Consider the following 13,181-nt stretch of genomic DNA (forward strand, 5'->3'; position numbering starts at 1 on the left):
ATTGTTTTGCTATGTGAAAATGAGGCAAAAATGCGTTGGAACCAATAATATCGAAAAATGTAGTTTGACAAAACATAGATTGGTAAAATAAATACAATGGTTTTACTGATACCTCTAAATAATATTAATAATCAATCTGTTTCTGATAGCTTCCGTTTGGTCACAGAATTATTTTGGAAAGTATTTACCGGAAGTTATAGTACGGCATCGCCTCATTGCCGGTGCTTTGACAAACGTGGTGCCGCAGTTCCCCCCGAGGCCGCGGGGGGGCAGTGAACACCCGTGAGTCTTCAGGGATCACTCTCAGTTTGGACCGCACTTGATTTGAACACACCGCGGTCTTTTGTTTCAAACTCGACGCAGACGTTCGTGGCGCTGATACTTTAGAAGTAGTCCGTGTCTTGATGAGAGTCGATCTGCTTTAAGCGCTTTTTAATGAGCCCCGTGTAGCCTGCCTCCAGTTTTTGACCCTGCCCAGACTCCGTCCTTCCTGATGTGGGTGTGGACGCTTGCACAGATGACTACACAAATAATGGAGGAGAAGCGACACTTGGTGTCCCTCTTGTAAGTTAGAAAAACGGTAGAAATCGCGTCGTAGTTTCGGGTTTTCCGTCCTGGTTGCGGGCTGTAGCTGGAATGCTGTGTCAGGATGGGAAATATTTTTGGAAAAAAGAAACAGACCCGAGTGACAGAACAAGACAAAGCGATTTTGGTAAGTGCCACGGCTAGCTAACGTTAGCTGCGCTGGACGTAGTGTCCCGCAACATGAGCAAGTCACGCCAAACTGCTTTGAGAAATGTGGTATTTTAATAACCTTGCGTGCCAGCTACCGTACACCTCCATCTCAAACAACATAACGTAAACGGTTTAGTACTGTTTGGGAGCTCTCCTTCATTTCGGCACGGATCTCTCTGAAAAGTAACAACGCTGAGATGTTGGTGTATCCATTGACTTAATCCCACACGAACCAGCCCTCAAAGTGTACGGTTCGGAGCCGAGGCAAACGGTAAATTGAAAGTAAACTACTCTGACCAAAGTGGCGCTCAGCTGTTTGTGTGCCGATAATGTCCGAGGAGCCTAACGTAGGTCTGGCCCCGCTGCTTTAGAGAGGTGTCTTGGGACTGAGCTGGGTGCGTCGGTTTGACACTAAGCTACTGAACCTAGACCTGGTCAGAAGCTGCCGCGTTATCGTAGTCGACCACCGTGCAAGTGGCAGGCTGGTACACGTTCGGCCTGCACTCATGTCTCTGTGTCCTCATTGCAGCAACTGAAACAGCAAAGAGATAAGCTGAGGCAGTATCAGAAGAGGATCAACCTGCAGCTGGAGAAGGAGAGACTTTTAGCCAAACAGCTGTTGAAAGATGGCAAAAAACAGTGAGTACAGAAAGTGGACGCTGGGCCAATGGAAGAGAGGAGAGAGGAATGCTTCACTAATAAATGTTGGTGTTGTGAAAGCTAAGAAATCATTTCATCGGAGCGGTTGTGTCCTTTCAAACCGATTTGTCTTCACAGCCGTTTCCCACACAAGGCGCCGTTGTTTGGGGAAAAATGATCTTGAGGAGAGTTTATTCCTTATTCCAGCTACAAAGCTTTTCTGAACACGCAGGAGCCAAGATCCCTTCGTTTTTTCACTTTTTCTTTTAAAAATCACAGTAGCAGGAAATGAATAGACAAGGTTTTTTCAAATCAAAATGCTGAGGCAATTATCTGATTTTGTTCCGATTGTTGTCATAAAAACAAAACTAGAGCTTTGTTCTTTGGTTTTCAATGGGAGAGAGGTTTTACAAATTACGTTGATAATAAGCAGATCATTTATTGTAGTTCACCATCCTTAGTCCCAGCTTCGTTGAGAAGGAATTGCTCATTGTTCTTTTATTTAGAGTGATTCTAGTTTAACTGTCTTTTGGATTCAAAAAGGAAAGCGCTCCTCCTGCTGAAAAAGAAGCGCTACCAGGACCAACTTCTGGACAAGACGGAGAACCAGATAAGCAACCTGGAGCGCATGGTGAGTGGTCGGAGGACTGCACTGACGCATGGCATGGGGCAGGTGACAGTAACTCTCTCTCTCTACTCCCTCAGGTTCAAGATCTGGAGTTTACCCAGATTGAAAAGAAAGTTATCGATGGGCTGAAGGTTGGAAATGAATGTCTGAAAAAGATGCACGAGGTAGGCGATGACAAAAGTCCCAGGAATGTCTTTGAGTGAAAGATGTCACCTCATGTCTGACGCATCTCACCCTCTGCCCGTGTCGCTGGTTTGCGATGGTAAACCGTTTTTCTCACATTAGGTGATGTCTGTTGAAGAAGTCGAACGGATTATGGATGAAACCCAAGATGCCATCGAGTACCAAAGGGTAAGTCCCCCTCAAATTGAATATCAGCGTTACGGGACAATTTCTTCCTTTAGCCTCAATTTCCCTCCGACGATATTGAGAGAGAGAAACTGATCATAATGGTGATAACGTGTGATAAGGATTATATTGAGTTTTCTGTTTAGGAAACAAAGAATAATGCTCAGTCCTCTTCAAATCCAATTTCAGTTCACGTTTTGGAAGTTTTGATTAACAAATGATTTTCATGCTGCGTATTGTCTCTTAAATTAAAAAAAACTTGAACTCCTCCATCGAACATACACACGTTTGTCAGAAGAGATCAGTTCCTTGCTTTTCTTGTTAACTGGGAGCTTTTTGTTTCTCTGCAGCAAATAGACGAGATGCTGGCTGGCTCACTAACACAAGAAGATGAGGATGCTGTACTGGCTGAGCTGGAGGCCATCACTCAGGTCAGTCTCATCAGTATCACCGCGCGTATGTTGAGGTTTGACTCTAAAATTCCGGGTTTACTCAGTCGCATGTGTATTTGAAACTGAAACTAGCGTGACATGAGGGGCTCACAGGACCCGAAGCAGCACTCTACTCTTCAGTCCCTTCACGCCTCTGATCTGTTTTACACACTGTCTCAGGGAGACGTGGAGCTTCCTGAGGTTCCTTCAGACGAGCTGCCAGAAGCCCCAGAGGCCTCAGAGGAGAAGCCAGGTTTGTTCCCTCACACTTCTTCCCTGTCTTGGTTGTGACAAGACGCCAGACAGCCTCTTTGTGTTGTCCCGATCTTATACCAGCTTTATAACATATGGTCTGACTGTGCCTGCTGTTATGGTCATTTGGATAGGAAGACCCAGTTGTCTGCCTTTTAGCACTTTAGTTTTTATTGATCCTGGTTACTACCTACCTTTTCAGAGAAAACAAACCAAATCACGTTGAATGCAAAAATCACTTCAAGCTCTCGCAGCTGACATAAACTGTCACGTGTAATAAATTATGTTTATTTCTGGTTGAAAAGAAAAATTTTATATACGGGAAAAGATAAGATATTGTCTGTCTTGTCGTGCACAAGATGACTGTTACTGTCACTGTTACGCATTTGTTTTTTAACCAAGTTAACTTACCAATATCGTTTTGCTGGTTGAGGGTCATTAGGACAAAAATGCTGAACTACCGTAGTGGAGGCAACACCTCATCGTGTTTCACCACATTCCAGCTTTGCATGAAATATTTATAGAGTGCTCCTGTGAAGCTTAGACGCTGTTTGCAGTTTTAGATTGAGTGACTTGTTGATGTGCACGGAAGCAAAATAGATGAAAACTTTGCCATCGAAGAATCTTTTTCAGGAATCAGGAAGCAGGGTCAAAAACCCCTTTTCTCACGGGGATGCGCAGATCCATCAGTTCAGTATCGATCCCAGTACTGACCTTATTAAGAAGAGTATCAGCTGGTCCCATGTGCTTACTACCACACAGCTGTGTTATATTTGTTATATGAACGGCTACGAGAGCAGGTCATTCAGAATCTGATCACTGTTTATCAGAACAGCTCAGTGCAGTTTGCCTGGTCTCTATTTCTACATCACGCCACGAACCCTTCGGCGCCGACCGTGTGCGTTACGAGATGACGACGTGTCTCCTACGGAAACAAATTCAGCCGGTTGTGGTTTACAGATGCAGCATCACGTTAACGTGCACGGGAACGAGTCTGGGTATTGTAACGGAGAGAAAAAGTCCGAGTGGTGCATCGTTAGATTCCCAGCAAATTTCCATTGGATATGATTTTAGAATAAGTTGTTAATACTCCACCCTGCTTCCTTGTGAAAGACTGAATCTGTTTTTGTTTCAGAGAGGGAAGGTCCCAGAAAGAAGCCGCAGCGAGAGCTGCTCGCTGCATAGGAACACGAGTGAACTCCCTCAGTTGACCTGCTAGCTGCTGGTCCTTCTCTACAACACTCGAGTCCTACCTGAACCAACAACCACACAAACATTTTGCTGGAGGCCTCTCTCTCCTTCTGAGGTGTGTGATAAGGTGACAGCAGCCACTTTCAGATACGGAGCTTCCTCCATATCATCCAGCCACTGTTTGTCCTCCTCTGCTGCAGGCTGACTCACGAAGGCAGTCGGGACTGGTTCACCGCAGAGACTCTGAGAAATGCTGATTTCAACCATGAGGACCTGTGAAATTAGACAATTGTGCCTAACCTTTGTTTGAGTAGTGTTCTTTCTCTGTGTTCATCACTAAACCATTTAACATACATCGACTTAACTTAAATGCACGTATGTGTTACTCAGTGTATTTCATCAAATGGTCTCTCGGGTTATATCTTCTCCTGGGTATGGTTTGAAACCTTTAGTGTATAAATGGTCAGTTCACCCAAATTACAAAAAGACTCGCAGTATTTGCTGGTTTTATCGTGGTTGTATTTGTCCAGGTTTTGAGATTTCTCCTCCTCCTCCTCAGTACAGTGGAGGTGAGTGGAATTTCATCTGTGCCTCTCAAGGAACTTAAAAATGACGTTTTAAAAAACACAGCAGCAACATCTCTTTCCAGAAAGCATGTCCGTGTCACTCTAAATAATCCACAGGCCTGGCTGTCAACATTTTTCACTGGGACTACGTTCTACTGAAGAAACACTCTGAGAACAGTAGAGATCTGAAAATCCAACTGAAAAGAAATAGCTTTTTCTGTCTGCTACAGCAACACATCTGCTCTGTAAATAACTTGTCCAGTGTCTTCCTTTGAGGAAAAAACCAGAAACCAAAAGGAAGAAATTTATATTCCATATATTTTTTCTTTCACGATGGTGCGCCTTATTTTTGCATTAACTTGCCAGAACAATGTTAGTTCTACATCTACAAAGACAGGGAAAGTTCTCCAAAGCCTTTTTTGTTCCTTTTCCATGATAAAAACATTCCCTGACAATAAGAGCCACTGACATCATTATTAACTGACTCCTTGTGATTTCAGCTGGATCCGGGAAAATGAAACCAAAACGATCTACTTTGCCAGACCGACACTAGAATCGAGGAATCAAATGTTTTTCTCGTCGTTTGGGTGAACTGACCCTTTGCGGCAGGCAGGATGAAAACGTGACCTGTGCCCTGTAAGGTCTGGCGTTATTTTCCCCCAGTACTGCGCTCGTCCGTCTCAGCTGGCGAGCTCTGCCTTCGCCCCGACCATTTGACCCACCCCGGAACTTTTACTAAGCGCGGACACATTTGCATAGGCATCTGTTTCACAGAATATTCTCTCAGTCTGACCCCTTTTCAAGCAGCTTAACGAATCTAATTTTGTGTTCCCCTTGTGGATTAGTTCAGTGTCAGTGGACAAAGGGCTAATGATATTGTCTGTGGGCTTACCTCTGAAGCCCGGACAACAGTTGTTAATCTCTTCAAGCTAATAACTTGACACAACCTGGATCTGCACCCACCGAGTATTATCGGTGCAGGGGCCTGTAATTACTGTTCTGTGCATACCATTCTCATATATTTTATTATATAGATCTCCGTTGAAGTGCAGAAGTGCAGAATGGTGGCCTACATTCATAAGACTTAAGATTGTGTATTTTTGAAGATCCATCGAACTAATCTTTAAGTCAGTTAATGTCGCAGACGGAAAACACCGATGACTAATACCTGTCAAGCTGCTGACGTCGTTTCGTCGGTCAAACTCTTCTTAAAAATTGGTTTGGAACTTGTACCTCTCTCTGTACATTCTTTTTACAATAAAATTGTGGTTTTTTTTTTTTTTATTGTCACACCCTCGGTCGTCTCACGGCGGGTCACAGTTCTAAAGGTTATTTTTCCCTTATTGAACACAAGGGGGCAGCAGGCGACAGGTTGTGAACAGCAGTTGACTTCATTTGAGTGGTTACCGACACTCGATGGCTAAAAGTATACGGACACACCTGTCCACATAGTTTTGGTCTGGACTAGACCTCCTAGTTCCGATGAAGGGAAATACAAATACTAAAGCATGCGATGGTATTTTGGACAATATCGTTCGTACGGCAGAAGAGTAGAGGCTGTTACAGTAACAGATTAATGCCAGTGATCTTGGAGGTAACATGTTTAAGTCTCACACATGGGTGTAATGAGAGTCCAAATCCTATTGGCTATTTATGAAAGCTCGATTTTATTTGCTGACGAAGATATCAGACGGTTAAATTCAGAAAAGAGAACCAATTAAAACCCTCTCTCGGCTTTTCTATTTCTTTTTCTAGCATTTAAGTCTGACATGGTTTTGCACTCTTCAGCGCTGTTTTAAAGGTGATCTAAGAAGTAAAGTTATTTACCTGTTTTCACAGGACCAGAACCTCAGCTGTACCTTTGCAAAATAAAAGGGAGACATTGTGTCTTTCTGTCCATAGCTTTGAAGTATTTTCATGAAGGGAAGGCCGTGAACCGACGCTCCTTCGTTCAGGCCGCTTGCGTAAAATAGCCTGAATTGTCTTTGTCCGGTTTCTGAAATCCACTGAACAGGGGCGTAGTCTTTTTGAATGGACTGGCTCCGATCCGCAGCCGACTGTGCTCTGCAAGCCCGTCGGTGCTGTGTGGGAGTGGGCGACGCACAGAGGAACCTGTATGCCAGAGCGCCGCACTGATGAATCACGGACGTGGATCTGAAGTGAAGAGGAGAATCCTGAGAGGACAATGGTGAGTAGGATGGACATAAAGGGGAGATCAAATGCTGCTGAATGAATGCTAAAGGTTTGTAGGACTCCGTGTGTGTGTGTGTGTCCTGCCCACCTCCATTTTGCCTACCTCACTACACCTCCACTGAATATACACACACAGGCAGAACTTTTTAAAGTCTTCAGAGGCAAGTCCAAGTCAAGTCTCATGCCATTTTATACAAGTTCACGCCAAGGCTAAACTCTTGTGGTGTGTTAAAGTCAAGTCTCAAGTCCTACGGGATAATTCCAAGTCAAGACACGGGTCTTCATAAATAAACTGCTGGTCTTTAGGTCTCTGAATGCTGACTATTCACTTGATAGCGTTCTGGTTTTGCTTTCAGGTGTCAACTCAGGAGCACCCTGGTGGCCTAGGGGTTAAGGTACTGGATATTACAATGTCCCTGGTCTGAGTCCAGCTGGGGGCCTTTGTTGCACGTCAATCCCCATCTCTGTATCCCCTCATTTCCTATCATCTCTATATTGTTGGCTATCCAATAAAGGTTTAAAATACCCCAAAAAAACCATTAAAAAAAATTCAAGTCAAGTCTTCAGGGAGTCAAAGGACTAGTTTGATATTTTGGTAAATACTTCTTCACTTTCTTGCTGAGAGTGCGACGAGAATTGCTACCACTCTTATCAATAAACATGAAGGTACAGCCCACAGCTGGTTAATAGAGCTTTTAAATTCTTTCGGAGCAAGTCTTAGGTCTTGTCAAAACAAGTCCCAGTTCATATTTCAGGACTTTGTCCAAACCAAGTCACAGGTCTTTCAAATATCCAAATGTTTACAGTTTACTAGAGTCTGGAAGATTTTTGTCTTCAAGTCTCAAGTCAGGCCTTTAAAGAGCCATGTCTGAAGTAAGATAAGTCTCACAACAGACTGGACCAGGTCTTGAGTCTTAGTTTTCGTGACTCAAGTCTGACTTGAGTCCAAGTCTCACGTGTACAGCTGGCAGGTTGAAGCTTCGTTTTTAGTGAAAATGTTGAGTTCAAGTCTCAAGTCCTTGGGTGCAAGTTCATGTCAAGTCCCAAGTCTCCATAAGCAAAGTGCCAGTCAGTTGAAAGTCTTCCGGGTCTCTGAATGCTGACTATTAAAATGACTGGACCCGATCGTTTTCCTTTTAAACGTGTGTCAGTTGTATTTGTTCTATAACAGACCAAGTCCTGTCATTGGACCAGCCTAATAATCACACACACAGTATTCAAGCAGTGTGGCTGTGGCCCTGGTTTCCTACCAGGTCAAGAGTTGAGATCAACAATCATCATCTAAATTCATTTGTGTGTTATTACACTTCACGACGGAGCGGCAGTCAGCAAACACAGTGGAAGTCTACATTCAATCCCGGAACATTTCGTGGGGACTGAACACTCAGAGAAGTAAGTCCATTGGCTCGCAGACGGCGGGAATGTTGCCGTTTGCTCCGGCAGAGACCAAACGTGCCTGATTGATTTTCTCTAAACCGTCTACAGTCTGGTCTCCTCGGGATCTGCCTTAATCAGATGTGACAATCAAAACTCGATCCGTCTGTTCCGGTGCTGAGCTGATGTTCCGCTTTATTACCATGGCTGCCAGCGGCCCCTAAAATACCTCACCTGTTTTATCTCACTAAAAATGTGTTGCTTGACAGAAGAGGTGTGACCGGCCTCTTTCACACTGGTCGTCTGTTAAGTTCTGCTTTGTCCAAGGGCTTTCGGGTCGTGATGTGCCACGATGTGTGGGATTCCCCAGCCCACCGTACCGGTCTTTGAAATCCAAGAAGATGCGGCTCCATCCCGTTCATACCAACCAGGGCCCCCCGCGGCCAAAAGCGGCGGAGCCACGCAGAAACAGAAACGGGCTAAACCAATATATAAACAGCACAGAACTCCGATCTGGCCAACAAGTTTATTACATGTTGCGTTGTCAAACAGAACAGCACCGTAGGTGGATCGTTTCTCAGCTACGGGCTTTATATTCATAAGAAACAGAAATACTATGCAGCCTAAAGTCACAGTGAGATGCCACAGACACCGCGCTACGGGAATATCACCGCGACACAATGGAAGCGTTTCAGTGGTTTGATGCTCGGGTCGATATAATAATACAGAATAAATGGGCAGAGGCCGCTCCGGTGTCTCTACGGAGCCAGCTCTTGTGAATGGTTGAGGCAGAGGCGGCGGCGTGGGCCGCGTTTGACCCAGCGGAGGAGGCGTGGTTTGCTTAAATGCCATGCCGCGTTCAGGGACTCGCCGTCTCACGCTCCTGCGCTCTCGGTTAGGTTGAGTCAGGGTTAACGCAGTGGTGGTGGCTCGCCGAGAGGCAGAAGGAACAGTGCTGGGAGACAACGTCCACGTTCGTTTCTAATTAGATGATCAAAAAAAATAAAGAAAGAAAGAGAACACCTGCAGACTCCTGGCCCTCTATTACCAAGGCTGGATTATCAAGCAGGACAAGCAGGCACCTGCCCCGGGGCCCCAGAAATCCAGGGCCTCCCCAAGCCCCATTCTTTCTGTTAGCTGGTTTGTGTGGAAATATACCCCACAATATCAACTGACATGATGGGGACTTAAACTGGGTCCTGCTCGGTCATCTCTCATTTCTGTCTGTGTCACATTATAACATTTGGCTTATGTGTTGCAATTCTTTAAATTAACGTGTGCTAAATTACCACGCAGCAGTCCTGGGGCCAGGTAGTAGAGTGTGAGGGACGGAGGGTTAATAGGGGCCCAGCAGCTCACTGTTAATGTGGCCATGTCGGTAGCAAACAGTTGAACTCTACTGTTTGATCCGTCTTTCTTCAGGGAACATAGCTCCGGTGAAGGAACACCTTTTTTTTTTTAGTTTCCTTTCTTTACCTCAAATAGTCAGTTTCGTTACTCCTCAAGTTGACTGTTGCTCATTCACGTCCATTGCTATTTGCTTTGTTCATTGTACACAACGTTCAAATGTTGTCTCAGAACTATCCTTCCGTCCGGGTCCTAAATTGCAGCTCGGATCGTAATGGCTCCTTTTCCCGCGGTCCCCGAAGGCAGCACCGCCCCTCTTCAGCTGAGTCCGCCTCTGCGCTCCAACCGAGGGGCAGCGACGGGCTGACTGGCTGCGTGGGGAGCCGGAGTGGGCGCAGTGGAGGACTTTCCTATAAAAGCAGGGATCCCGCGGACAGACGAGCTCGTCTCTCTCAGTCACCGGCGGACGCGAGCCAAGAATCCCGGCGAAAGGCTGCTTTACTCGTCCCGTCACAGTTGGGAACATCATCTCAACCCCATCCAAAGGAATTCCTGGTCTATGGTTCTGACTGACGCTCCGACAAGGATGTCCCGGACCGACGAGGTGCACCGTATAACCGAGAATGTGTACAAGGTAAGACGGAATGTTTGGTAGTTTGTTACCGCGCGTCCTTCTCTGCCGTGGAGGGACACCTGCTGCACCGGTGGCCGGCCGATGAAAGGACGGTGGTAGAGGGCAGACAGCGGATAACTTTGACTCACTTGACCCGACCGGTGTCCTCGCCTACGGCTTGTCCCTTTGGTGACACGGCCGCCTGTTCTTTTATGCTGCGAAGTGATTCGGGGATGAAGAAATGATTTCCAGCCACCAAGAGAGACCAAGACAAGGGACGGCCGGTCTTTTTCCTCCAAACGGTGCAGGATAACTTCGATCAGGCTGAGGCTGCTTGGTGTAGCTCACGGAGACTCACGTTAGTCTACATAGGCAGCTGATGTATTTCCATTAAAGGCGAGTCGATTTATTATTTCGTCTGTAAATTGTCCGAGATGTCAAGCCCGTCACAAATGGTCAGAGCCAAAGGTGATGTCTTCAAACGCTTTCTCAGTTTGACAAATCATCGACTAACTCGAGTTACAGCAATAAGAGGCAGGGAGGTAGTGCACGTAATCGGTTAACTCTAATCGATTAATTGGCTGTGTGTGGACTATTTGATCCTTTCAGCATCAGTGGATGCACTTGTGAAGGGTCCAGCCTCCCCTCTATCCCCGGTTACGGTGCTCTGTTAGCAGTAAGGCCTAATGACGCGGGTCGGTGGCGCACGTTTTTCCGCGCTGTGACCAAACCTCCAAATGGACGGTTTGACCCAGGGAAGCACAGTTCAAGGTGCTCGACACATTGCAGAGAGGAAGCTGCCACCGCCAGAGGGAAATCCTGCTGGAAGCAGCTGGACTACACATTACTTGCTTGAGTGAAAGTAGATAATTAATTTAAGCAGATTGTACGTCCCAAAATGTGTCCTCACTGGACCCAGCAATCTTCATTTGGGGCCTTTATTGGGGGCAATCACTTTACGTAGATTTCCTTTGCTGCCTGTGTTGTTGATGGATTGATATTTTCAGAGAGGGAGGAATCATTCGTGATCGAAACGTCTGCGTTTGTGAAAGCGAACTGTAACTTCTCTGTCAGCCCTGTGCAGCTGCAGAAACGCCAAGGTCCCAGGTCCCAAAATTGGCAACATGGGTGGAATACCAATCTGGGATGCTGGGGCAAGTTCAAGAGTACAATCACAAGTAGATGACTCAGGTCAGAGGAAGGTTTTCTCTAAGAAGGAGAAAAGAAAACATTAACACCACTTGCTTGACGTCAGAGATGTTCCATGGGCAGTCTCGGCATTGACTGAACGGACAACCCTGCTGTCGTTGAAACCCGAGAGGCAAAAGGCGCCAAACGCCCCTTTCCTCCATTGTTACTTCCACATCAAAGCTCCTCTTCAGCGGAGGCGGGCGGGGGCAGCGGTGGCGGCAGGGAGGTATTACTCTTCAGTGACGCTGCACTCAGGGCAGCTCCCCAGACGAGCTAGATCTCAGCCGCGGTAGCACGACAGGAGATTTCCTTTTAAGTGAGGGAACCTGTCACCGTTTCACACGTCCCCGCTAAAACGCTTGGAGAGAGCCTGAGTGCCTAAAAGCTTCTTCGTACAGGATCGACACTTTGGGTTGACACGGGCGGAGAAGGGCATGTGTGCTCACTTATAGCCAAAGATGTATTTGAGGCCAGGTCAGCGAGAGTTCATGGTTCCTTGTGTGACAGAGGCAAGATGGTGTAACATGATATGAGAATTTAGGCTATCAAGGAAATGATAGGAGTCAGTTCAGAGTATGGCCAACTGCTGACCTTTTAAGCTACATTAAAACACACACACACACAAACACACTCCCTCTTTCTTTGAAAAAGCTCTAATGAGGGATCAATGGTGCACAAGGAGTAGGTGCCTGATGTTGTGACCTGTGGGAGGTTTCTTTGGACTGTTAATAGCTGGAGCCTTAGAGAAAACCACACAGAGGAGGAGGTGGAGGAAGATGATGAGGGAGGAGAGGAAGACAGACAGCACTGATGTTAAATGGTGCTGTCCTGTGATGGATATGGAGGCAATTTTTCTATGGAAAGCAGTGATTAGTCCTTTAGTTGACTGACAGAAAAGGAAGTTGTTTTGACCGATTAATCACTTGAGTCAATTATCAAGAAAAAGTGACAAACATTCTCCGGAACTTGTGATGGGCATTTTTCACTATTTTCTGATATTTTCCAGACCAAATGATAATTTGAGAAAATAAATGACTGACAAATCAATGAAAAACACGACCATTAGTTGCAGCTTCAATTAAAAGAACTATACAGGTCTTTATTAATTCATTAAAGGCATGGAAGATGAGGAGGCTCAGAAGTGCCAGCTCCCATTAGATGAAACTCAAGTCTGTTTCTCCACTGAGGAGAGAAGGTAGAGATGGCAAATGTCAGAGATTAAATCGTGCAGCATCAAGATGGGGATCGGGAGCATCAATTACAGAACATAATAGCACAAAGTGTCATGCAGAAAGTACTCAGAGAGCACAGACAGCGCCGAGGCTGCTCTCTCCGTGTTTGACTTTAATGCTAGAAAATGTTGGCACATTTTTAATCTGCATTACAAGTGTAGAACCGAATCTGCATCGAAATACACTTATTGCTGGACAGTCATGCTGACTGGCTGAGATTGCATGCAAGTTTTGGACGTCTGTACACCAAAATCCTGACATCAAGTATCAGGGTTTTTTTACAAGGATGACTATCGTAACACCGCATCTGAGTTATGCTCTGGCCATTTTAAGTCACAACCTTGAATTGTTCCATGTGTTTCTACTAGAACTATCCAGACAGAGCATGATGACAGTTGCCTGGATAAACAGTCATCTGGTTTTCAAGCAGCTCCGTATGTT

General features: G+C 45.7%; 2 protein-coding genes across 6 annotated transcripts in view; both read left to right on the forward strand.

Moving 5' to 3' along the window:
* Positions 1-267: 267 nt before the first annotated feature.
* chmp6b (charged multivesicular body protein 6b) lies at positions 268-6,074 on the forward strand. The gene is made up of 8 exons (XM_040136000.1): positions 268-712; positions 1,265-1,374; positions 1,918-2,005; positions 2,080-2,166; positions 2,288-2,353; positions 2,701-2,781; positions 2,962-3,034; positions 4,169-6,074. The coding sequence occupies exons 1-8, from the start codon at positions 650-652 to the stop codon at positions 4,216-4,218; spliced, it is 618 nt and encodes a 205-aa protein (XP_039991934.1). The 5' UTR covers positions 268-649; the 3' UTR covers positions 4,219-6,074.
* A 3,991-nt stretch (positions 6,075-10,065) lies between these two features.
* The window catches only part of baiap2b (BAR/IMD domain containing adaptor protein 2b), a 72,507-nt gene continuing 69,391 nt past the window's right edge, over positions 10,066-13,181 (forward strand). For all 5 annotated transcript variants that reach the window (XM_040135126.1, XM_040135127.1, XM_040135130.1 and 2 more), the window contains exon 1: positions 10,066-10,338. In XM_040135126.1, the coding sequence (XP_039991060.1) occupies positions 10,264-10,338 (75 nt within the window). In that variant the 5' untranslated portion in view covers positions 10,066-10,263. The remainder of the gene's footprint in view (positions 10,339-13,181) is intronic.

The sequence above is a fragment of the Xiphias gladius genome, chromosome 9, assembly GCF_016859285.1.
Source record: "Xiphias gladius isolate SHS-SW01 ecotype Sanya breed wild chromosome 9, ASM1685928v1, whole genome shotgun sequence".
NCBI lineage: Eukaryota > Metazoa > Chordata > Actinopteri > Istiophoriformes > Xiphiidae > Xiphias > Xiphias gladius.